Source organism: Tetrao urogallus (assembly GCF_951394365.1).
Source record: "Tetrao urogallus genome assembly, chromosome: 5".
Classification (NCBI taxonomy): domain Eukaryota; kingdom Metazoa; phylum Chordata; class Aves; order Galliformes; family Phasianidae; genus Tetrao; species Tetrao urogallus.
The window spans coordinates 18,045,592-18,070,370 of NC_136818.1; the positions used below are offsets into that span (position 1 = coordinate 18,045,592).

A 24,779-nucleotide genomic window follows, 5' to 3' on the forward strand; every position below is an offset into this window, starting at 1 on the left:
TGCTTTCTGTGCAAGAGCCTAGGTAAGGTACAAATTTTGCTTGTACTATCAAAACCATTTGGAACTCTCACTCAGACTCCAGTGCAATGTCACTCTAGTTCTAATTTTAGCCTATGCTGAGAATAGAAGGTATCACATGAGGCACTTCTGCAACACCCCCGGCATTTACCATTCTTAATGTCTTCCTAGTTTGCAGAACACGACTGGACTCCCATAAACTGCTTATAAGATCTATAAAAGTTAATAGCAGTGAATAAAAACAAATTCATTATACTTCACAATGAAAACTAGAAGTAAGTTACTTTGGGCATTTTGTTTTATTCTTTCAGCGTTTATCTGCAAGATAACTGAGCTTCAGAAAATACTTAGTACTGCACAACTGCTATTAATCAGTAACAGTGATTAATTAAACTAGAAGAAGTGTTACATAATTAAGTATTTTATTCATTGCTTTTGCTCATGATGAAGAATTCCCATGTAAATTGTCAAAGACCAGGCAGAAAAGTAATTTTTATCATGGTATGCAGAGCGGTTATTGCTCACCACTCCCTTTTACATGCTTCCAATCATAAAACATTTTTAACATTCTATTTCTTCAAAGAGACATTGGAGAAGATAAAAGGCGAACAACTGTCACAGTAAACAAGTACTAGAAGTTACATGACAGACTATTTAGACTATTTTAACTTTGTTTTTATTTTTTATGTTTAATACCTTTTTCTTCACTAAGACGGAAAGAGAGAGGCAGCAATTATCATAAAGATACTGGTTGAAACAGAAGTCATAAAACTGACTTGTTCCAACCTGGACTGCACTGTAAGGATATAAAATATGAAGACAAAACTTAAAAAATAGCATTCATTTGGTCACAGTAGAAAACGTTTTTAGTCATTATCAGCTTGATTCAAATTCTATCATTACCACACAAAACTTCATAATGGAAAGTAAACCACAACAGTAACAATGAAAACTAAAAAACTAAAACATGAACACCCATTCCTATTTTAACAGACAGTAACTGCTATAGTTTTTAATCTTCAAGGGCACATTTTTTGTGTTTGAGGGGGGATGTGTTAGAAGCAAAGGAGAAAGTTATGCAAAAGTAAAAATGACCTCTTTGGTATAGGTATTGCTTCTTTCAGTTTTGGTAGAGGTTCAATACCCCCAGTATTTTTAATTAATTAATTTTTAAAATATAAATATAAGCTCTGCCCTCTTGAAAGAGACAAATAATTAGAGTTAAGCCAAAATGAATTTTATCTTTCCTTTTACCAGGTCTTTGAGTGTTAAAGAAATTTGAAGCTTCTTTTGTGAGTAAAATTCTTCTCTAAAATATTTCAAGATCTTTATCACTTTCTATCATATGCTTTTGTTTCCTCAACTTATTTTTTATATGGCCATAAGACTAAAACGCAATACAATTCAGACTAAGCCCTTACCACAGTAACAGACTTGTAGGAGAGTAGCCATTAGGCTGTGCCCTTTTAGCTGTCTCAAGTGCAGTACGTTCTTTAAAATAAGATGTATCCACCTGTACAGGATCACCTGCATGAAATAAATTCACATATAAAAACAGTATTACTACAATTATTTGTGCCTTTGAGAAAATTTATTAGGAATAAATAAATCTGATAAAAATGAAATAGGTGATATGCACAACATATTAGTCAAAGTCTTCAGTAAGTGACTTCATAAAGGCACCTTATACCACTACAGGATTACAAATAGCACCTTACATGTATACTCCCCACCTACATTACCACCTTTCCTCTCACTCAGTCTCAGCATCAAGGAAGCAGAGATTTTACCCCGGTAGCTTACATCTTGCATCTTCACAGCTAAACACATCAGGCTACTTTGGTCTACAACACTGGTGAATATTCCTGTAAAGACAGTTTTTGATATTTCTAAAGAAAGCAGAAAACGTCAAATTTACAAATTCATTTTTAAGGTCATACAACTGCTTTTTCTTGTGCGTGTTTCAAGCTTATGTTTTCAGAAGGCATTTATATTCAACCATTTTCTAACTTCTACCAAATAACCACTACAGCCCTCATCATCTCTTAAATTTACCTTAAAGCAGCACTATTATAATCTGTTCTGAAGGCATTAACTTAAACCTCTTCATTCTTTGCCTTGTATCAGTTATTCCTCATAATATTTTTATTAAATGCTAATTCTTAGTTGTATCAGATTAATCTGTCAAGTTCTGGTAAATGAACATCAATAATGTACGATGGTGCAAACTTCTAGAGTACATTTTCTTTTCTGTCAGACTTATTTAATGTCACAATAACTAATGAGATCCTCCTTTTCTACAAATAGATGTTTTCTTTAAGAAACAAAAATAGTGGAATTTAAGGACTGTAACTACTTCCAGACTATAAAAATACGGTATATCCTAGAGAGTTTCAAGGCCCTGATATTTATCAGTAAATGTTATCAGCAATGTTTGAATAAATATGCCCTCTCCCTTTATCATTTGGTAAAGTACCTGTGCAAGTAATACCAGGAAAAAGTGGACTAGTAGTTAAACCTGAGAGTTTAACTCTGTTAAACAACAAAAAGCTCTCTGGACATCTTACAGCAGAAGCATAATTGACATTTTATTTGCATTTAATTTTGCATAACTTCTTTTGGAAATTTTGATATTATCTGTTAAGATAAATTTGTTTCCAACAAAGAAGAACTGTGCGTTTTCACCTTCAAAATGAGTTAACCTGTTTAAAAATATGACAGATGTAGATCAGTGATTCATTTACACCAGTCTTACAATCATATGTATTACAGAAGGCAAAATAAAGACAATCCATCACCATATTCAGAAATTGTGCCATGACCTACTGACAGCCTGCTGTAGAAGAAAATACAGCACTACTAATTAAAAGAAGTAACAATTAATTGATATACTGATATCATCTGTTGAGAACTTTTAACCACAGAAAGTTATTATATAATATGAGTAGCAAAGGGCATGTGCTAGCAAAGCCAGCTTTTGTAGTTATTCAGTCTAACACAGTTTAAAGGCATATTCTAGCCATGATTTCCTTTATTTAAGGTCTAGCAGCATCAACGCAGGGTTCTCCAAATAAGATTTCCAGAGGTTAGAAAAACGGGCCATTGTAGCTCCATCAATAATACGGTGATCAGCTGACCAGCTCACATTCATTATCTGTGCTTTAAATACTTCACCTTTTCCATTAAATCGAGGAAGAACCTAAAAACCAGTGAAAGGAGTAAGATAAAAATAGAAATATTACATATTTTTTTAACAAAACCACATTTTTATTGTTAATCTAAATTCAAATATTTTGCTAAGTCAGACAGACAGCAGTAGTGTCATTCAGAAATGAAAGATCTTCCCATGCTGTTTCTGTGAACCAACATAATAAACAGCGATATCCACTTTCCACCATCCTGGATATAGAGAAGTAGTGAAAACTTTCACTGACCCAGAAGCTTTCTCCTGAATAATTACTTACACTTTTACTGCTCAAAATGACAGTTTTCCTAAAGCATTCCTGAAATGAGGCTCATAGGAAGAACACGTAAAAAGTACTTTTAATTGATATTAATGTCATTTCCAGCATTGATCTCAAATGTCTGCATTAAATAGTTAAATACCAAAGTTCAGAAAATAAGAAACTGCCGTGACCACAGAGTTCTGTATAGATTCAGCCATCTGGCTCATAAAGCTAAATACTATCAAAATACTTTAAGTCTCAAGTTTTCTCCTTAATCATAGTAGGACTGCTATTGCCACGTTGCAAAAACTTCAAAAAAATGTTTATGTTGTTTCCTAATAACTAGAAGATTAAATACAGACCTGAGTGAATGCTAGAGAATTCTAGAGAAAAAGCTGAAACTTTGGCATGAAAGACTTCAGTGTCTCTGCTTAGCCATCTAAAAATACCACAACGTTTTTTAAGGCACTTATTTAACAGAAAGAAGTCAAGTTTAAATTAAAAACAAGGAAACACGTAAGAACATTTTCACTGAAAACAACCTTAGTTCCCTAGAGTTAAACATATTACTGAGATAGTCAGTATACCTGTATCTTTCCAAGTGCTCCAATAGCGACTTCAGGAGGTAGAATCACTGCTTTGGCGTAAGTACCACCAATCTAAAAAAGAAAATGCCGGGGATACTAGTTAACAAATAATTGTATCACTTATTTGAAAAGCTTCTTGCAGGAATTACTGCTCATTTTGCTCTCTGCATATCAAACTTTTATTAAGATGTTCACTTCAAATGCAGTTTTCAGATGCAAGTTCTCATTTTTCTTGTACTTACTGTGCCAATATTTGAAAGGGTGAATGTTCCCCCAGTGAGGTCATTTGTTCCCAGTTGGCCGGCAGAGCCCAAGGCTTGTAGGCGATTTAATTCAGAAGCAATCTCAAAGATACTACTGACTTGAACATTTTTCACATTTGGGACAATTAAACCTTGTTCTGTGTCCATAGCAACTCCAATGTTGTGTGAAGCCTACAATAAGTTTCATTAACCAGACATTAACAGAAGCAGTCAACACAACATGCATACTTGCTAGAAGGAGCATGTAAGGATTCATCTGAGTGAGTCTGATAAAACAGCACAAAAGGAAGTTTTACTAACTATATGTAAATATACACACACACACATATATACACATCACTTAAGAAAATAGACTTCTTTCTAGAAGTACTTGGCCAGCACCTTGTACAAAAATTAAATGAGTTTTATCAAAACTGAGCTTAAAATATGATTTAAGTACATAATAGCTGAGAGTCCAAACAGCAGAGTCACTGTGCCATTACTAAACATTACTATCTTTGGATTTTAGACATTATCATTACAATTGTTTGGTCTATCTTCAGGGGGAAAACAGGAAATCACTGTAGTAATACGCATTTTTGAGAGCAAGCTGAAGTGAAAAAATGACTTCAATTAAATAAACCACTGAAATAAAATCTATATTGAATGAAATCTAATCTGAGACAGAATCTGGATACTTGAGTTCTTTTCCAGCACACCACCACAGTTTTTATATTCAATTGCCTCAGACATTCTGAAAAGCCCTCATCAAATGTTAGTTTGGGTTTTCTGCTCACAACGTTTATCAAAAAGTTTACTAACCTTGTAAGTGACATTCTGACAGCTTTCATCCAAAGAAGCATTAAGAATGGGATACTGCAATAATCCTAGAGAAGTTGCCTGTTAAACATAAACAAAAAGATATATTCTTACACTTGATAACTCAGAGAAGTGCATGGATAAGGAACACTGGGAGACAAATGAGGCTAATAATCTAGATTTCTTTGATGCAACCAAATGTGGCTTCAACTCTCCTACATGCTCCTATGCATGTTGATATTCTGTTATGATCACAGTAACAGAAGGAAAAACTTATAAAAAACAAACATATGTCAGACAGACATACAAAAAGTAATAATCAATTTCTCAAGTTATTTCCTGTTCCACAATTAGAATTCAATAACCCAAGAAAAAAGTTAGGATATTCCACAGCAATTTCATTCTAAACTCTCCAATCAGCTGGTTATTGCAGGGAACAGTAATTCCCCCTAAAAAGAGTGAGCAAAATAAGTACTTGAGACTCCAGTTGAAATAGCATTATCAGAAATTTTAGATTAAGCTATGCATTAAGCCTCCAGTGATGACAGCAACTGGAAATGAAACCATGACAACTACATGAGTACATGTTTGAACCAGAGAAGGCATATGTTCAATTCACCTGAACAACATAAACATATTCATTCATCTGAGGGATTCACTACCAGCAGCAACACTTACATGGCATTTTAAGTGAGACTGATTTTAGTGAAGGTCATCAAAACTACCAATTGTTTCTAAAATATGTTTTGTTTAAATTACACACTCAGTGATGTTTACTCACTTACTGCATCATGCTGTATCTGCTCTTTTTTCTCCATTCCCATATTATCTAACCTAACTACAGTCCCAACGGTAAATTGATAAACAATGCATTATACAAGAAAAGCTGATGTTTTTCTTGTGATCTGTGTGCTCCAAACTTAAAACAATGATCTATCATAAGATTTTGGTAAAATCTGCATTAGTACTCCATATGGTGTTCTGCTGCATTTCTTACCTTTATGAAGAAAGGCATAAAGGAAAGCTTAATTCCACGACTTTGTGCTAAAGGTTTGAGCTCTTCTCGCAACTGAACAAGGTGAGTCAAGTCAATCTCATCACAATAACCAAAGTGAGGGATCTTTAAGGCAGCACTCATAGTCTTTACCATTGCCTTGTGAAAACCTGGAAAATATTCACTGACTTCTTATGTGAACAAAATTAACTTCTTGGAACTGAGAGTGAAATTCCAATTATTTGAAAATTAAAATCTATTATTTTCCTCTTTCAATGAGATTTTTTCTTATCTCTGTGTCTTTTATTGTTTCTCTGAAAGAAATAACTTTACAACTAATTACATGATGACTCAAACTGTAACAAATTCACAAGTGTTTCTAAATTCCAACCTGTTTCAGAATAAATCCGAGGAAACACGGGTTAAAAATGAGCAAGCACAACTCCCATCCAAACTTCATCCGCCCAAAATACGAACAATTATATCAGAAAATAATAACTTTATGCAACATCTTCTTGCAGAGAGCATGTTTTCCTATTTCTCGCTTAAAATAATAAATAGAAACACTCCCATCAAATGGAGACAAACGTTCATTGAGTTACATTCACCAGCAGTTCACTGCAAACAATTTCTCAAGATTTTTGCATTTGATGATTTACCTGTTATAGGTTCGGTTTTATCTTTTCCTGAAAACACAATGGGTCTGGAAACAGGTGTTGGAATTTTGCGCGCTCTGTCCTTTGGAGCAGTTGGCGCTGTCTCTGATTTTGACAACGGTGCAATAATTTCAGCCTTTGGTGATGGAGGTAGGATAGCTCCCGTTTGTTTGGCCAAAAAATTGAGAATGTCTTCCTTCAGGATTCTGTTATCTTTCCCTGTTCCAATAACTTCACTCAGTTTAATCTGAAAAGTATGTAACAAATTATGACACTGTCTTTACAGCAATATGCATATGTACAGCAATATAAGTATTCCTATACTATGAAATATGGTTAACAGTTATTGATCCAATATATCTGCCATTTTATTTCCCTTTCTGGAACCAGAACTCCTGGCTCCTAATCCCTGTTAATATGGTTAGCATGGAATCACAGAATCTTTTGAGTTGGAAAGGATCCATAAAGGCCACCTAGCCCAACTCCCCCACAGTAAAAAAAAAAAAAAAAAAAAGGGATATCTACGGCTAGATAATTTGCTCAGAGCCTGGTCCACACTGACTTTGAATGCCTCCAAAGACAGGGCGTCCATCACCTGTCTGGGCAACTTGTTCCAGGTTCCAGTGCCTCACCACTCTTATTTGTAAAAAAAATCTGTCCTTAAATCTAATCTAAATCTCCTCTCTTCTATTTTGAAAGCATTTCCTTCCCCTTGTCCTATCACAAAAGGCTCTACGAAAGAATCTGTTAGCATAACCCAACAACATTTTATGAGACAAATATCCAGTATCTATTACAGCAAATGGGTCTTGTATTAGTCCTTGCTCACCCTCTCCTCACTGACTTTGAAGGCTGCAGGTAGCTAGACAACTTTTCCCTCCCTATTGGCATCTTGAAGGTCCTGGGCACTCAACCACCCAAAATGAACCCAACAAAGCCACCACAGAACAGGGAAGCTTAACAGGACACAGAGCACAGCCTGTGAAATCAAGCAGCTGCAAGTCTTAAGGGGGGATATGGAATGGATCCACTGCTGGACAGCAAAATGTGTGACCCTGGTGCTCAGGGACAGCTCCACTGCGGTATGCTTCTTCCAAGGATGGAGGGAGTGACTCATATTCCTTTACATCTTCTACAAATCCAGATTGTGACTGTTATATTGCATACTAACTATTATTATTTTGGCCTGATATGGTCCAGGTGATCAGAACAAATACTGAGTAACTGTACACTACACTATTAATAAATCAATAAATAAATAAAATCTGTGCTACACTAATTACAAAAATTTGGTGAACTAGTAATGCTTTAATTGTAATTACAGCTTAGTAGCATCTTCATTCTACCCAGGATCTCTAAAGAACCCATCTGCCTTTGTAGCATCAGGTGTCACTTTCTGTGATTTACTAGGCATGCAACATTGTTTGAATCACCTAAAAGGCTCATAAGACATCTTAATTGCATACTTGAAGGAAGAACAGTGAATACTACTTACCTCGTTATTACAGGATCAATAATGAAGTAATTTGAAGAGAGTTATTTGTCATTTAAATTTCTCTATTTGTTGTTTTATTTTTCGCAAAATAAATGCACCATAAGCTTTCAAAAAACGGTGGATTAACACAGAAAAAGAATTAGAAAAGTCCTTAAAGGACCATATATTCTATCACTTGCTCTTACATAAGTCTGGAGAACAGAGCATGGTAGCTAAATCTGAGATTAAATTCTTCCCTACTTCCTGCTCTGCCCTACGGATCCATTCCAATACTTCCACTGTTTTTTAGAAACCACCATCCAAAAGTAACATACCTGCATTTTAAGCCCACTAATTCTTTTCTAACTTGCCATAATCATCAGAAAGCATAATTATCTCCATCTCTATAATGGTGTTTACACATTTGAAATATATTCAAAAACAAGACATCCCTCACTGTACTATCCTCTAATCCATATCCTCTCAGTCAGTCAAACTGGTACATAAAAGAGGGATAAAATGTGACAAGATGTAATTCAGCAAACTTACATTGTTTTCCATAGCAAGACGACGAACTGCAGGCGTTGCTAATGTTTTGTGACCTTTTATCTCCTGGTGTGTGTGTTCCTCATGAGACATAGCTGGTGTTTCAACAACATCCTCTTCTGGAGCAACACCTGAAAGCAAGAAGAAAAAGTTTAATTTAATTAGGTTATAGATACTTGTTAAATTTCAGAATTTGCTTTAAAGTTTCTAACTCAGGCACATGTTAAATAGGCACTTGAAAAAAAAAGGCAGAACAAAGTCTCAAATTTCTTACAAAAACTAACAAAGGAAGTATTAGCTAGAAACACCTATCTTGGTGTTTCTAGACAAATGCAGTTAAATATAGGCCTCTCAGAGGAAAGGCTGCACATGAGTAAGCAACAAGTCTTTCTGGAAAAGGTATCTAATGCTACACAGGGCTCTGTTAGAGCAGTGTTGCCAGCAGGCTGAGAAAGGTGATCTTTCCCCTCTACCCAGCTCTAGTGGAGTCACATCTCAAGTACTGTATCCAGCCCAGGCCCAGAACAAGAGAGAGATGGAGGTAATGGAGGGAGTTCAGCTAAGGGCCAACAAAGATGATCAAGGGATTGGGCATTCCTCCTATGAAAAAAGGGTGACAGAGCTGGGACTGTTTAGCCTAGAAAAAGATGGTTCCTCTGATGAGATAGGTGGATCTCATCAAAGCATATAAATATTTGAAGAGAGAGTGTAAAGAAGACAGAGTAAAGCTCTTTCAGCAACATGCAGTGTAAGGATGAAATACCTCCTGGGCACAAACTGGAACACAGGAAGCTTTGTCAGTGCACAGGAAAAGTGTTTTCACTGTGAGGGTAACTGAGCTCTGGGGCATGCTACCTAAAGAGTCTGTGGAGTCCCACCCTTTGGGACGTCCAAAGTCATGTGAACATGGTTCTGGGCAACGTGCTCTAGCTGACAAACACAAAATATGCAAGAGAAAAACTGCTTACAATACCTTTTGAAGCATCAATTTCAATGTCCACAAGTGGTTTTCCAACATAAGCTATTTCATCTAAATTGTAATGGAGTTTTCTAATGATGCCATCATAACGACTAGTAATAGTAACAGAAGCTTTATCACTTTGCACTTCACAGATGCTATCAAACTGAGAAACACTATCACCTTCTTTTATATACCTAAGAGAAAAGACACATGCTAGTATAAAACAATATAACAATAAAAACCTATGGTGTGTATTCTTTAGATTAAGTTCAGTTAGATATATCCTCATAATACAAAACGCATTCTGGATAAAGTGACAGATAATACAGCTGATACATTTGCTATATATTTTCCACCAGATTGCTCCAAAACCACTTGTGTGAAATGACACATTTCAGAATACAATCACATACACAATTTTTACTATTATTTCTGCTAAGAAAATTTTTTTGTGACAGATTATAAACCACCTCAAAAAAGAAAAAAGAAAGAAAAAAAAAAGACTAACTTGGTTTGAAGCTGAAGAAGGTCTCTGTTTCAAGTTGTCAAGACCAGTATATAATCAGTTTCAGAAAAAAATCTGGAAGTGGGAAACTGTCTCCTGTACAAAGAAATATTCCTCCTATTTTACCTTCCTTACTCACAGTGTGGTGGCACTCTGGCACAGGCTGCCCAGAGAAGCTGTAGATGCCCCAACTCTGGAGGCATTCAAGGCCAAGTTAGGTAGGGCCCTGTGTAGCCTGATCTGGTGGGTGGCAGCCCTGCCTGCCCATAACAGGGGGTGAGAGCTAGTCTTTAAAGTAACTTCCAAACCAAGCCTCCTAATGATCCTATTTGTACAAAGAGCAAGGCATTCCAACACTGTCTTGCTCTACTTGACACTTTGATTTTGCTTAAACTATTACTTGCTGCCTTTCTAGGAACAATTTAAATTTTTCTATGAAAGTAAATGGAGAAGGGGTACAGGACAAAACCATGTGGATTCTCTGGAATTGTCACTTTTTCTAACATTCTAAAGCTCAGCCTAGATCTCCTCTAAAAACAATAATCAATGAAAGAAAGCCTACATACAAATGCAGTTAGGGCACGCCATTTCCTCTACCTTTTCTATTCCCAAATATAACAGATTACAAATAAATAAAATGTAAAGGTCACTACATACAAAGGTTCAAAATGTGGAAATCAAAACTTGAAGGACTTCAATAGTCTTTCAATAGAAAACATACTCTCTGAAATAATTATTGATACTTGATAATTCCAGATAGTATTTAAACTACTTGCTGATTTCTTAATGTATTTCTAAGGAAGCTGAGCTTACCATTCTTTCACAGTCACCTCTGTAATACCCTCTCCAATATCAGAAAGCTTAAACTGGACAATTTGGCCACTTGAAACTTAAAAAACAAAAAAACAAGGAAAGTCAGCTTGCTTAATATTAAGTGTAAGACATCAGACAAAATAAACCGTACACAATAAAAATAGTTAAATACCATTTATATTCAAGCCACTGACATAACATTCATAAAAGAGCAAATTGAAATATTTTATTATGAAAAAGATTACCAGCAGATGTTCTGAATAATCGCTGCTGCTGACTAAAGTTGAAGGCAGATTTGTCAAACACGCACGCATATTTTGATTTTATAAAGCGGATGCTGCTGCACGATCTAACGTGGTGAACACAAACCTGGGGGAAAAAAGTCTCAGGTGTTAAAACATTAGGCTGAGAAGACAGAGTTCACTTAGCATTAATGATGCAACAGTAGTTATCAGAACATGTCATTTCTATGGAGAACTTCTTAGGAAAATACAATCAAAATGAATATTACTGAATATATAATAACCATTAAATTGGCATGAACTTTGCCATGTCTTTAACTTCTTTTACTAACACAACACATTGGAAATTAAAGCCACAATAGCATAAGAAATTAACAAAAATCATTACAACATTTGATAAGAGATTCATAATTGCCATAGTTTCTGTAAACAAGTAGTTCAGCCAAGACACACACACAAAAAGCATAGATAATATCAACTACATTAGACATCTGAAATACTCTCATGCAGTGTGAATGCTGTAGAGTCCTGTAGACTGCAAGAAAAAAAAAAATCAGCATGTTTTTCTTTGCCAGTTCTTATTCCAATCAAAAGCTGATCAGAATTAAATATGGGAAAGGAAATTCACAACAGAGGGCACAGTTATCCTTTTAATTCTGTTAATGTAAAGGAGATAAGCATCTTTAAGTAACTTCAATTGTAATTATATTCATCCAGAAATCAACTTCAAAGGTCATCAGAATTTTCTGAAAGATTCTTGGTACAAAGCTGTATGCTTTAAAATATCATGTAATTGGTCGTGATCTTGGTCAAAACAAAGGCAGTAGCACTTGCATTGACATAAACAAGCATTTTATCATTAATCTCATCAGAAGTTAGTTCATGCCCTTTCTTATTTAGTAATATTTCTTAAATCTCACTTAATTCTGGTGTTATGGTGCCTTGTGTGATGTCAAGTTAATAAAAATAACAAATGATCTGTAGATACTATCTCTAATTAATTTAGAGATTAAAAAAAAAAAAAAAAAAACAGGTGCTACAGTGTACCTCCAGTAGCTCAAAACTGTAAAATTTAGAAATTATCTTCTCAGATGAGCCAGAAAACAGGACACCTGTATGGGAAAGTTCATTTTAACTTACTTTTTTAATATCCCTTCAAAGAATTTCAGAGCATGAAACTTGCTGATTCCCCTCCCACTCACCCCTCATTGTTGAACTATTTGATTTTATATTATACTTTTAATGTGCAGATTATCCTGAAAGCTGTACAATTCTGAATTGACTATGTACATGTTTTCTGTATTATTCCATCTAGCATTGATAGTTATACTTACTATCACCTTTCCTTTAGGAACAAATATTTACACAAAACAATCTCTAATAAAGGACACAGCAAAGTCAGTAATACTGAGTTACTTTGCATCTGCCTGCTACTAAGATTGCATCCTCTGATCTAGAGCAAATATTCTTCTAATTTCTATAATGAACAAACAGTAAATCTTTTGGGGCATGATTGGTGCTGCCCACTTAGTTCACTCAGAGTTGTGTCTTTGGGAAGAAGTTTATTGTGCTTTTCTTAATCGCTTACCCTAAAAACTGACTGCAGGCCTCAGCACAGAATGTTGTTACACAGTATACTGGTGATGGATTACTTGATGGAGTGTCCACCCTTGACTGTAGTAGTTCAGTAATATTGTGATCTGTGACTCTGCCTATTCTGAATGCTGAAATACAATGCCAAAATCATGGTAAAACACTCCACTGTCTCCAGCTTAGAGGTGTAAGTGTGTCAAAGCTTTCTTGTCAGTGTTACATTTCATAATGGTGTACAGCTTAACAGAATTGATAGAATTGTCAGTTTTGTTACAGATCTTTTTTGACTAAGCAGCTCACATGAGAGATTTGTTATAAAAAATGACTGAAAGTTGCATGAGATGCATGGAAGCTGTCAGATAATCACTGGCCTGAAGCCAGCGGGATGAGGTTCAACAAGACCAAGTGTTGGGTCCTGCACTTTGGCTATAGCAATGCCAGGCAACATTACAGGCTTGGGGCAGAGTGGCTGGAAGAGCATAGAGGAAATGGATCTGGGGATACTGGTTGATGCTCAGCTGAACATGAGCCAGCAGTGTGCCCAGGCGGCCAAGAAGGCCAACAGCATCCTGGCTTGTATCAGAAATAGTAGTGCTAGCAGGAGCAGGGAGGTAATCGTACCTCTGTACTCAGCACTGGTGAGGCTGTACCTCAAGTACTGCATTCAATTTTTGGGCTCCTTACTACAACAAAGACATTGAGGCCCTGGAGAGCGTCCACAGAGGGGCAACAAAGCTGCCACAGAGGGGCAACGAAGAGGGGCAAAGAAGCTATGAGAAGCAACTGAGGGAGCAGGGATTGGTCAGTCTGGATAGGAGGAAGCTCAGGGGAGAAGCTACCACTCTCCGTAACTACCTGAAGGGAGGTTGCAGTGAGCTGGGGGTTGGCCTCTTCTTCCACATAACTAGCAATAGGATTAGAAGGAATGGCTTCAAGTTGTGCCAGGGGAGATTCAGGTTGGATGTCACTCTGAAAGCTGGAATGGGCTGCCCAGAGAGGGGGTGGAGTCATTGACCCTGGTGGTGTTCAAGGAACATTTAGACATTTCATTGAGAGACATGGTTTATTGAGAACTATTGGTGATAGGTGGATGTTTGGACTGGATGATCTTGTAGATCTTTTCCAAGCCTTGGTGATTCTATGATTCTGTGACACGCAGACATACTTCAGCCATCAGTGTACATTGTGCTCAGAAGCAATGATTCCACATCAAAGATAATCTTCTACAGAACTCTTTTGACTTGCTCTCCATATCGAGTTGTTTACTTACACTGGATTTGTTCTGCCTAATACTCTCGACTTCCAACTATATAGTTACCTATATGCTGAATCGATGTCCTCCTCTCTTCCATGACACCGCCATGCTATACTCTCCAGATCACTGTTCTCTCCTCACCACTTAACACAAGAACCTCAGGCTCCTTTCTTCCCCTCATCACAATGTAACGCCTCCACAGCCCATCCTCCTGCCCATCACCACTCAAAGGGTTTGCAAGAATACTGAGAAAAAATGTAATACTTCAGAATTGCAATAAACATCCATCCTGATTCCTTGGATGTTAACACTGCTTCACAGTAGGTGGCCAAAAGAACCAGTGCTCAGCAAGAATCACAATGTGCTGCTGGAAATGCCTACCATAAACGGCCAACTCCAAAGTACACTGTTCAGCATCCACACTGATAAGATGAACACTCTCATCTCATCACAATGACCCTCCGAATGCAAAAGCAGGTGGTTTGGCTAAGAAGAAAACTAAAAAGAAGCTCCCATTTCCAAATTCTAAAGCAAGTTACTCACAGCCAAAAATCCAGTAATTACAAGAATAACGTCTTCATGATGGCACGTGCTCTAGAGATTATAAGCATCCAAAAGAACAACCAGTGGACTCACATGCTGAAGCACGGTGAGGCACCTGCACAGTTTAATTTACAAGAACGTGGGTTGCTGGATTCCGGGGAAACGCCTGCTTCCCCTTCTATACAAGGATCCCTCGCTACACCAAGGGACTGATCCACGGCCGCAAGGCAGCAAAACGTTTGGGCAGTGCTATAGTCGGACGACCGAGAGGTAACGCAAGAAGAGGATGGCAGCGGCCCGTCACGGGAGGCACGGGCTCTTCTCGCAGGAAACGCGGCCAGCGGGAACGCATCGAGGTGCGGGAACGCGGGCAGTCCCTGGGGAAGCGGGCACGAGCGGCGCCCGACACCGCGGGGATCAGGCCGAGCTTCTCGAGCTGACGGGCAGCGGGGGCACGGGCAGCGCCGGGGGCACGGCTGAGGGGAGCCGCCGGTCCCCGCGCTGTCCGCGTTCGTACAGGGGGGGCTGCCGCTCGCTGCCGGTAGAAGCGGCGGGGACTCGCGACGAAGGCGAGGCGCAGACGCCGCGCACCGCTTTCGCCGGCGAACGGAGCCGGCACCCGCAGGACCCCCGCTACCCTTACCAGGCGCCCCGCGGTCCTGCAGCTGCTCCTCAGAGCGGTCACGGCCGCCATCTTCCTCCGGGAAGAGGCAGCCCCACGCCCCGCACACCTCCCACCGAGCGGCCAACCCGCGCGCGGCCACGCCGGCCGCAGCCAACCAGCCGGGCCGGGGGGCGGCAGCGGGGGCCCGGTTATGTGCGGGGCGGCGGCGGCAGCGCCGCCTCGGGGCCGAGACACGCCCGCGGGGAGCGGCGGGAGGCCGTCACCTGTCGGGGTCCCGTGGGAAAGCCGCTGACGGAGCGACGGCCGCGCGCCTCGGCGGCAGAGGAGTGCAAGTAGCGCGAGGGCCGGCCGCTCCCAGAGCCCCGCGATTGGCCTCCGCGTAGTTCTCGTAACGGGCCCCTATGGAGAGAGCTGCTCGCTCGCAAACGTGACGGCTACGGTCCGGCCGCTCTCCTGCTTCGGGAGGCCGCGAACCCGGGGCAGAGGTCTTCTCCAGGCAGGGCCCGGCAGCGGGGCGGGAAGGCTTCTGCTCCTCCCGCGGAGCGGCGCGGCGCCCGGGCGGTGGGACCCGGCGGCGCCTCACGCGGCGGTGCCGCCCCCAACGCACTGCGGGCGGGAGGCTCCGCTCTGCGCCTGCTCTGCCGCTACCCGGCACCGGCACCCGGCGGCGCGATTCGCTCGGCTTCCACGAGCGCGCTGCTCCGCTGCGCTCTCGCTGTCCTCCGGGCCCGGCCCGCATCCCGTGTGTACGGCGGGGGCCTCCGCGAGAGACGGCTCCGCTGGCTGCCAGCCATGGACGGGGACAGGGTGGAGATAGACGGCGGCATCATGGAGGGGGTGAGCATCGGGCCGCGCTGGGCTCGGGCGGGCCGTGCCTTGCCGTGCCTGACGAGCGTCGTTCCTTGCAGGGCGGGCAGATCCTGCGAGTGTCCACGGCGCTGAGCTGCCTGCTGGGCCTGCCGCTGAGGGTGCGCCGCATCCGCGCCGGGAGGAGCCAACCCGGCCTCAGGTAACGACCCTGCCGGGCCCCCGCTCTGCCTCCCGGGCCGTCCCGGAGGAGCGCGGCAGTCCTCGGGCCGGGGCGCCGCCGCCCCTTGTCTGAGCGCCGAAACGCTTCCGAGGACAGGAATGGTGCATTTCCGATGTTCTAAGAGGGCTTTTTCATTCAGAAAGCGTTGTTTGTGGCTCGCTTCCTCGGCAGGACGGAGGACGGAGTGTGGAGGAGTCCCAGGAGAGCCGCCAGCAGTCAGCCCTGCGCGCGCTCCCTGTGCCGGCAGCGCACCTGCACCTCCCCGGTGCCGGCTGTGCCAGGAGGGCAGAACGCGCCCTGGCCCCACCCCTCGGGTCTGAGAAGTGTTCTCCAAGTTGCCCAACAGCTCGCATGATCTGAGGCAATGTATAGTTAAGATCATATATTGCCTCCCTGAGGCATTACTTGCAGAGATACGGCATTCTGTGTTAAAAACATGTGCTGTCTGTATGTCCCAGAGCAGTCGTTCTCATTTTGATGTCACCAAACACTTCAGACACATTAGTTGTGTTTCTCATCTTGACTGAATAATCACCCTCCTTCTTCATAGGCCACTGCTCCTCTTTAACTCCATTATTTTCTCACACTTCTTGACTAACATCACTGGGCTTTGAACACATCCAGGAGATATGTGTGCCCTGTGGCAGTTAATTTGAGCTTACTGAAGAAGTCTTGCTTAGTCAAGCTACTGCTTTATACATACTTGAAAGCAGTCCGTAGGGCAGTATATGCATTTGCTTGGTTGTGGTTTATTTCGCAGTGGAGCTTGTGAAAGGAAATCCAGATGTTCAGGCAGGCTTAGCTGTCAATTAGTAATTTGCTGTAGTCTCTTAACAGCCTATAGCCCGGAGAAAGTTAGAAGCTACTGAACAAAATCATACCTCACAGTCCTAGTGGTGTCCTCAGAACATAACGAAATAGTGCACAAGTGAAAAAGGAAAGCAAACAACAAATGGTTGCTTTTTTTCTTTCTTTTCTTCTTCTTCCTATTTAAACCACTCAAATAAATGGAAGTGCATGCGCAGTAGAACTACTAGCTCTTTCCTAGCATGGAGGTTGGCTGTTCAGGATTGCCACCATTATCCCATTTGCCATTATCCCATATTTCTTTTTCAAGCATTTATCCCATTAAGATAATGACTCCTGCATCTCATCTGACTCACAAGAGGCTTGACCCACTCTAATGTATCCTTCCCACTAGGATCCTAAATATTCCAGAATGGTCAGAATGCTGCCCTGTTGGCACCTGTGAGATCAGGAGAAATACTGTAGGAACCAGACTGAATTTCTGATCTTTGTTTGAAATCTACAATTTTGCTTATTAGTTGATGTTTGGTGTTTTTGGTTTTTGTTGTTTTGTTTTTAATAATGTAAACATCACTTTAGTCTGCTTGCATGAATCTTTAACTTAGTATTTGTGATGTTAAGGCCTCAGCATCTGTCTGGATTGGAGATTGTTCGAGATTTATGTGAAGGGAACCTGGAGGGCGGAGAAATTGGCTCAACAGAAATAACTTTCACTCCTGGGAAGATCAAAGGTGGAACCCACATAGCAGATACCAAAACAGCGGGGTATGTCTTTGTACATGGATAATGACTGGCAAGTAACTGCTCTTAATTGCTCTTGGTAACATTGAAAATCATGATAAATTAGGTTTTGGTAACTTTAAAAATCTCACAAGAGAGAGGAACAAAAGAACACTAACACATGGTTGATGAGCCATATCTTTGCTACCTGATACCTGTGGCCAAAGGACCAGTATTGTAAGCAGGATGTGTATTAATAAAGAACATACAAGTGGAAGTTATAATGATACATAAGTCGAACACTGGATTAATGTTAACTAAAAACCAGATGCCCATGCATTTAAAAACATATCTTATTTTCTTACATTTGTACTTCAACTGTTGAGTCTATGCATCAAATTAGATCAGTATCTTAGAAATTGCAAATATGAAATTGTAAAACCATTACGTACCTGGTGCTGAACAAATATACTGATATTAATTTATTGATTATACAATAATATTGAATTGATCCTCTTTATCTAATAAAGTCAATTTAAAGGTAGTACTTACTCATATGATGGTGCCATAGGGCATACTGGTCTTTGGGATCTGGGAATACGCTCCATCCACTATTTTTTTTTTGTCTCTGTGTTTCTTCTGTATTTCTGTGTTGGATCATTTGTTCTTGGAACCTGTTGCAAAAATTAGTGGAATAAGTTCAGCTAGGGAAGAAGACTGGTGTGAACTTGGAAGCGTAAGATAGGTTAGACACAAGTGAAAGTTTCCTTTAAGTTAAGAAAAACATGTTTCTGAGCTGCTACACTTTAAACAACCGAGCTGATGTCTTTTCTATGTCTTAAACAGCACAGAAGGGCTGGAGTAGGCAGCAATACAGAAGGATTAGTGTAAAAAAGTATGGCTCACAAACATTTGGAGTGTGTTTAAGAAATAACTTTCATTTTGTTGATCAAATTTAGTTTTAGAAAATACATTGGAAGGGGGTTTTTATTATATACGTAACATAGAGGATTCGATTATAAAGGAGTCATGCACTTCAAAGCATATTTTCTATGCCCCTGCATTCTCTTCTGTGAGATGTGGACCAGCTTCTAGGAAATTTGGTAGGTTTTTATATATTTTATAACCAAATAATTATGAAAATGTTAAAATTATGCTTAAGCCTTCTTGTTTTACTGCCTGCTATCTAACCCTACAATTTTCCCAGTACTGTCAGTATACTAAGTAAGCTATGTTACTTTTATTTTAAAGATACAATTATTGTAAAGCAAAAACTTTTATATGCAGGGTTGCTAGAGATATGAGGTTTTAGTTTAGCAAATTTTAAACAATAATATGTTTACTTTGTTAAAAATAATAATGTTAAAAATATTAATGTTAAATAATGTTAAAATGTTAAATATGTAATGTTATTGTTAATGTTAAAAATCAAATACATAAATGCTCTGTGAGGTCATTTATTTGCCTTTGGCACGTTGTGATTCTACATGGATTCTATATGTGTGACATTTGAGTATCTTTCCTTCTAGGAGCGTGTGTCTGCTGATGCAGGTAGCAATGCCCTGTGTGCTGTTTGCTGCTTCCCCATCAGAACTGCATTTTAAAGGTGGGACAAACGCTGAGATGGCTCCTCAGATAGACTACACAATCATGGTAGGGAAAGATTTCTCTGGCTTGGTGCATCTTTCAGGTGTGTGTATGCAGCGTAACTTTTGTACTTCTGTTGCTCTTACTGCAACTTGTAATTGCACAATTAGGCATGAGAATATTAAACTGTTTATGTATTGGATGTAGAGAGCAACCAGTGTATAATGGAACTCCAAAACAAAGATTTTTGTTTTTGCTATTTACTAAATGTGAATTGTTAGGAATTTCTCTTTCCATAAGAGAATCCTTTAATCCAAAATATTATTCTGAATAAAGCACAAGGATCTTCAAATAAGCTGCATGGATGAGATTAACTTTTTTTTTAATAACATAATTGAAATGTTTGTTTTGAACTTTTTTTTTTCTTTTTTTTTTTTTTTAAGACTGAATGCAGTAGTGCATAAGAGATTCACTCTGTGTATTTATATTTGCTTGTATTTCAGGTTTTCAAGCCAATAGTTGAAAAGTTTAATTTCACATTTAATTGTGACGTAAAAAAGAGGTAAGTTACAGGGCCATGAGACAGAAATGGGCCTTACTGAACCAGAGTGAGCCTGGAGGCACACAAGGTGCCCTGAATCTACCTGTGGGATGAATTTATAATTCATTAACTACAGCATATTAGCTGCCCCTGTGTGTACCATCGCTGTATGATGAATGTGATACAGTTCTCTCTTGTCTTTTTTTTCATTGTTGAATTTTCAGCTGCTGTTTTAATGTTCCCTATGAATTACCCCTCAAGGGAAATGCATGCTGAACAGACGCTCCATTATCTAGCTTTTTCTGAGGTGCCAGTTTCATTTAGTGTTTGGTGGTTAATAAGGTGCTATGAGGTAATGCTATTAAAGAACAAACTTGTATTATAAACAGTTCTAAGGCTCACCAACAAAATTCATATGTATGGTAGCAGAGAACATAAAAATGTATCATAAAATTTATGAGGAGACTCCCAGCTGTTTTCCTAGTTTCCTTGTGATCTTTGCATTTAATTACATCTGATTCGTGTTTGTACATAGGGGCTACTATCCTCAGGGAGGTGGTGAAGTTGTAGTCCAGATGTCACCAGTCAAAGAGTTAAGTCCAATAGACTTAACAGAACGTGGCACCGTGACGAAGATATATGGAAGAGCATTTGTTGCTGGAGCACTGCCTATAAAAGTGAGTGCTGATAATAGCCTTGGTAGTATTCACCTTCATAAATCTATACAAAATTGTAATGTACCTTGTATACTTCTACTGTTCCTGTATTCTGCAGTCTTCCACATGCAAGCCAAGTAGTTGTATTAAATGGATTTGTTTAATCAGGCTGTAAAATAGAATTTTGGACATTTCTAAAAAGGACTTGTTGCTTAGGAGTGCAGTAGCAGCTAAAATAGGAGAACACTATAAGCAACTTCCTTCATATAACTATTAAAAAATATTGAGTATGTATTGAAGGGCATTTTATACCTATGTATCATTCACTTTTGTGTGGATTATTTTAAATCTCAATCAGTAGCTTTTCATATATTTGTGGGTAAACTACAATGCATTATAAGAGAGAGAGGTCAGACATTATCAGTCATTTCAAGCACTGTTAATGGAATTAGGCAGAATTAGTTAGGGGTAAGTTAGCCAAAGACAAAACAGATAAATTTGATCCTTTGAACCCCTTCTTTCCATTATTCCCATCCTGTGTACGTTTACAGGGAATAAGTAGTGGGATCACCTCAGGGCTCCTTCCCACACACAGCCTCAGAAGCACAAGAGGAAGGGAGAGGAAAAGGGTGTTACTTTTTGAAGAGCTGCGGAGTGGTGGTTTTATCTTAAGATCTCCAACCCTATGAATATTGGCTACAGTCTTTTTCTCCCACTGGATCGCAGGGATGGGATAAGCTTTATCTCCTCCCACACGCCTTGTTGTTATTTTTTATTGTTATTTCATACATTATCTGTTAGAGAGTATATCCTGTGCATAGTAATTGTTGTCAGTTTGGTGTGTTGTTTTTGTTAATTTAATTTGTTTATACAGTCTGTGGTCTTAAGAAAATCAAGACTAAATTAAATCTTTCTCCATATACATGGAGAAGAATTACTGAAATTTCTACTGCTATTGGAGCTTCTATATACAGCACTATAATCTTTCACTTGTTCATTATCAGTGGGAAAAATTCTCAGAAGAAGCGATGCTAAGTGCTTGCCTGTAGATGTATTGTAACAATCCTTTGTTTTTCTCTTTAGTCTGTTTATTAAAAGATCCACTTTAATAATTAGGCTTATGATGAAAAAGTATTGCTATCATTACATCATTTAATTAATTTATGGTTTTACATTTTATCTTCTTAGCTGGCAAAAGATATGTCAGCAGCAGCAGTGAGATGCATCAGAAAAGAAATCAGAGATCTTTACATTAACATTCAGACTGTTCGAGAACCTGATGATCAAGCCTTTGGGACTGGAAGTGGAATAATGTAAGATGAGCTCATAATTCCTATTAATGCATGTAGCTTTGCTGGTTACTTTGCTGGTTGATTAGCTAGATCTTGATTAATTATCTGATAAATAAATTGTAATGTGAGTGATTTTGTTCCTAATACATATTCTGTTTTTTCTGTTCAGCATTGTTGCAGAGACTTCAACAGGTTGTTTGTTAGCTGGGTCATCACTTGGCAGGAGAGGTAAGAGCAAAGTATGCCTGTTTCAGAATTAACTTAAGTATAATAGTATATTAAGATTCCTATTTGTTAACCTGTTCCAAGATCTGATACTTTGAGTGTTGTTTTTTAAGTGGATGCTGTTCTGTAAAAAGGGTCAGTGAAAACAAACAGGTTTTAAACTCTATAAATAAAATCATGCACTCTGTACTTCTGTGCTGCTTCTGCCTAGTGACAAAAGTGGAAAATACTTCTGAACTTTATACATATGCTCTGTGATTTACCTGTGAAAGTTTTGTTCAGTGCTGAATCTAGATGTTTATCAAATTAAAGGAACAGATGTGCTTTTCATCTAAATGATTTGACTAAAAAGTCTATCTGACTTTAAGTCTGGCTGGCTACATGCTTCACACTGCTTAGGGGATATGCACTGTATATCATCATGTGACATGAGTTTTTTCAAGTGGATGTTCGAGACAAAAGTAGAGAAATAAGTTCTAAAAAGTTGATAATTTCTGTTGTTGGTGTGTTTGTTTGTTTGCTTTTTCCTCTGTATTTTTAACATGTTACAAATAAGTGGTAGCATCCTAACTTCTTGGATTTCCAATAGGAAAAAATTCTGACAAGGTTGGCATTGAAGCAGCTGAGATACTGCTTAAGAATCTTAAACATGGTGGAGCTGTGGATGATTCTTTACAAGACCAAGTAAGGATCGTATATGTCATCACATTCACTTGAAGTAGCAAGAACATTTAAATATATATTACTTGAAAATAACATAAGTCTGAATAGTGAAAGAAGGGCACATAGATTTCAGAATTAGGCTGTATTTCCACATACCTTCTGTAGTGGAATTAGTGAACAGTCAGATGTCTTAGAGGTTTCTGGATGCAGACTTCACTACAACTAGCAAAATACATATACAATACATATGCTCCTTAGCAACCACAGATGCTTTGGCTTTGCGCCATGTCCTTACATTTTCCCTTCCTGCAAATCTTAGTATTTATGGAAGAAGGAGTTAGTCATTTGCTTCCATTTAGCATTCCAAATATCTAGGAAGTATTGCTGTTTATCTTGCTTGCCTAATTTCATTTAAGAATTTCATTCCCTTTTCAGCTGATCATTTTTATGGCATTAGCAAAGGGAGTGTCTAAAGTGAAAAGTGGACCAGTTACACTTCATACTCAAACTGCAATACACTTTGCAGAACAGCTAACAAAGGTGAGTCCAAAACTTCAGGAAGTTTCACCTGTCAGTTGTCATCCAGTAACTAAAAAGGGTGCAGTTGTATAGATTCACTCTATATTTAACAGATACTGTGAACTGAATTTCATCATGGAGGACTAACATGGATAAAATAACAGCTTCAATGTTCATATAAGAGCTTGCCAGTAGAAACTGAATATATTTAGTTAAATGCCTTTAGAATGTTTAGATACTTCTACTCCTGTAATATATTTTTTTCAATGAAATAAGTCCAATCTGTAATATGCATAAACAAACAGTGATCATTGGGCATCAGATGTTGAAAATTTAAACTTATGTATAACTGAATTTGTGATTTGTGTTTCTAATGCTATTTTAGGCCAAATTTACTGTGACAAAATCAGAAGAGGAAGATCCCAGTAAAGATACCTACATCATTGAATGCGAAGGAATGGGGCTGATAAACTCAAACTTATAGAGTCTAAAAAGAAACAAGAGGAAAGAAGGAAGATTCGAAAGCAAAATAAACTCAACATACCTCAGCAATGCACTGCACTACAGTTCAGTGGACATATAACATGTGAACAGTAGGATCCTTCTATCACATCCAACCAATTTGATTTAACTTCAAGGATGATAGCAAGTTTTCCCTTGCTGTGCTGAGCAAATCTGTTGTGTGAGAAATGGAAACTTCTTTTTTACTATTATCAATAAAATGAGTACAGACAGGACAGCAAACAGAATATAGTGTATGTATTTGGGCAGCTGAGTGCATCACTTAGAAACTTCAAGAATTCAGGTTCACCAAAATAGAGAATAACTATTTCAGTTTTGAGAAAATACATAGATGATGTATCCTTTCCCCTTTAAAATGTGTACGCTTTATTCTTTTGGATCCTTTATGTTAGGTTGTGGAATAAGGGGCACTATCAAATCTGTAGCTCTGTTCTCAACTATTTTGCTTAAATTGTGTATGAGAAAATAATAAAGGAGTAGCAGCACATGAAAGCCTGGTATTTATTTTTGCTGTTACCTCAGCAGGTTGTGTTCCTAGGAGACTGATAGACACTAATTGTACAGAAATGTAATTTCTTTTCCTTTGTAGTGTAAGAATACCCCATGCATAAATTTTCTTTTATATATTCTCTTCTTATCAGTTTTATAAAAGAACTTCTCAGGCAAGTTTAGAAAATGTACCACGTTACATCTCAAACACAAAATAATAACTATGATATGGTCTGTTCTTCTATGTACAACTGTTGCTTTTAGCTTACTAGTGGTAATAGATTTACATTTACATCAAGCTATTGTTTCTTCTTAATGAAAGTACTTAATTCCAGATGAGATTAGAGAACTGTTGTATATATTTATGTGTATATGTACACATATTCATGTTTCTACACACCAGTGAACA

The 24,779-nt window shown here is 38.7% G+C and overlaps 2 protein-coding genes across 2 annotated transcripts; one reads left to right on the forward strand and one right to left on the reverse strand.

The window, feature by feature from the left end:
* Positions 1-3,049: 3,049 nt before the first annotated feature.
* Positions 3,050-15,388, reverse strand: DBT (dihydrolipoamide branched chain transacylase E2; the record flags this gene model as incomplete). Its single annotated transcript, XM_079535522.1, has 11 exons — positions 3,050-3,217; positions 4,052-4,123; positions 4,294-4,485; positions 5,116-5,193; positions 6,110-6,276; positions 6,766-7,009; positions 8,786-8,913; positions 9,756-9,937; positions 11,062-11,137; positions 11,307-11,430; positions 15,338-15,388. 11 exons carry the CDS (start codon positions 15,386-15,388, stop codon positions 3,050-3,052), a joined length of 1,482 nt encoding a protein of 493 aa, XP_079391648.1.
* Positions 15,389-16,111: 723 nt separating this feature from the next.
* RTCA (RNA 3'-terminal phosphate cyclase) lies at positions 16,112-23,843 on the forward strand (the record flags this gene model as incomplete). The annotated part of the gene is made up of 11 exons (XM_079536547.1): positions 16,112-16,156; positions 16,228-16,328; positions 17,778-17,921; positions 19,406-19,529; positions 19,967-20,025; positions 20,540-20,681; positions 21,849-21,973; positions 22,122-22,180; positions 22,767-22,861; positions 23,276-23,380; positions 23,745-23,843. 11 exons carry the CDS (start codon positions 16,112-16,114, stop codon positions 23,841-23,843), a joined length of 1,098 nt encoding a protein of 365 aa, XP_079392673.1.
* Between the last annotated feature and the right edge of the window lie 936 nt (positions 23,844-24,779).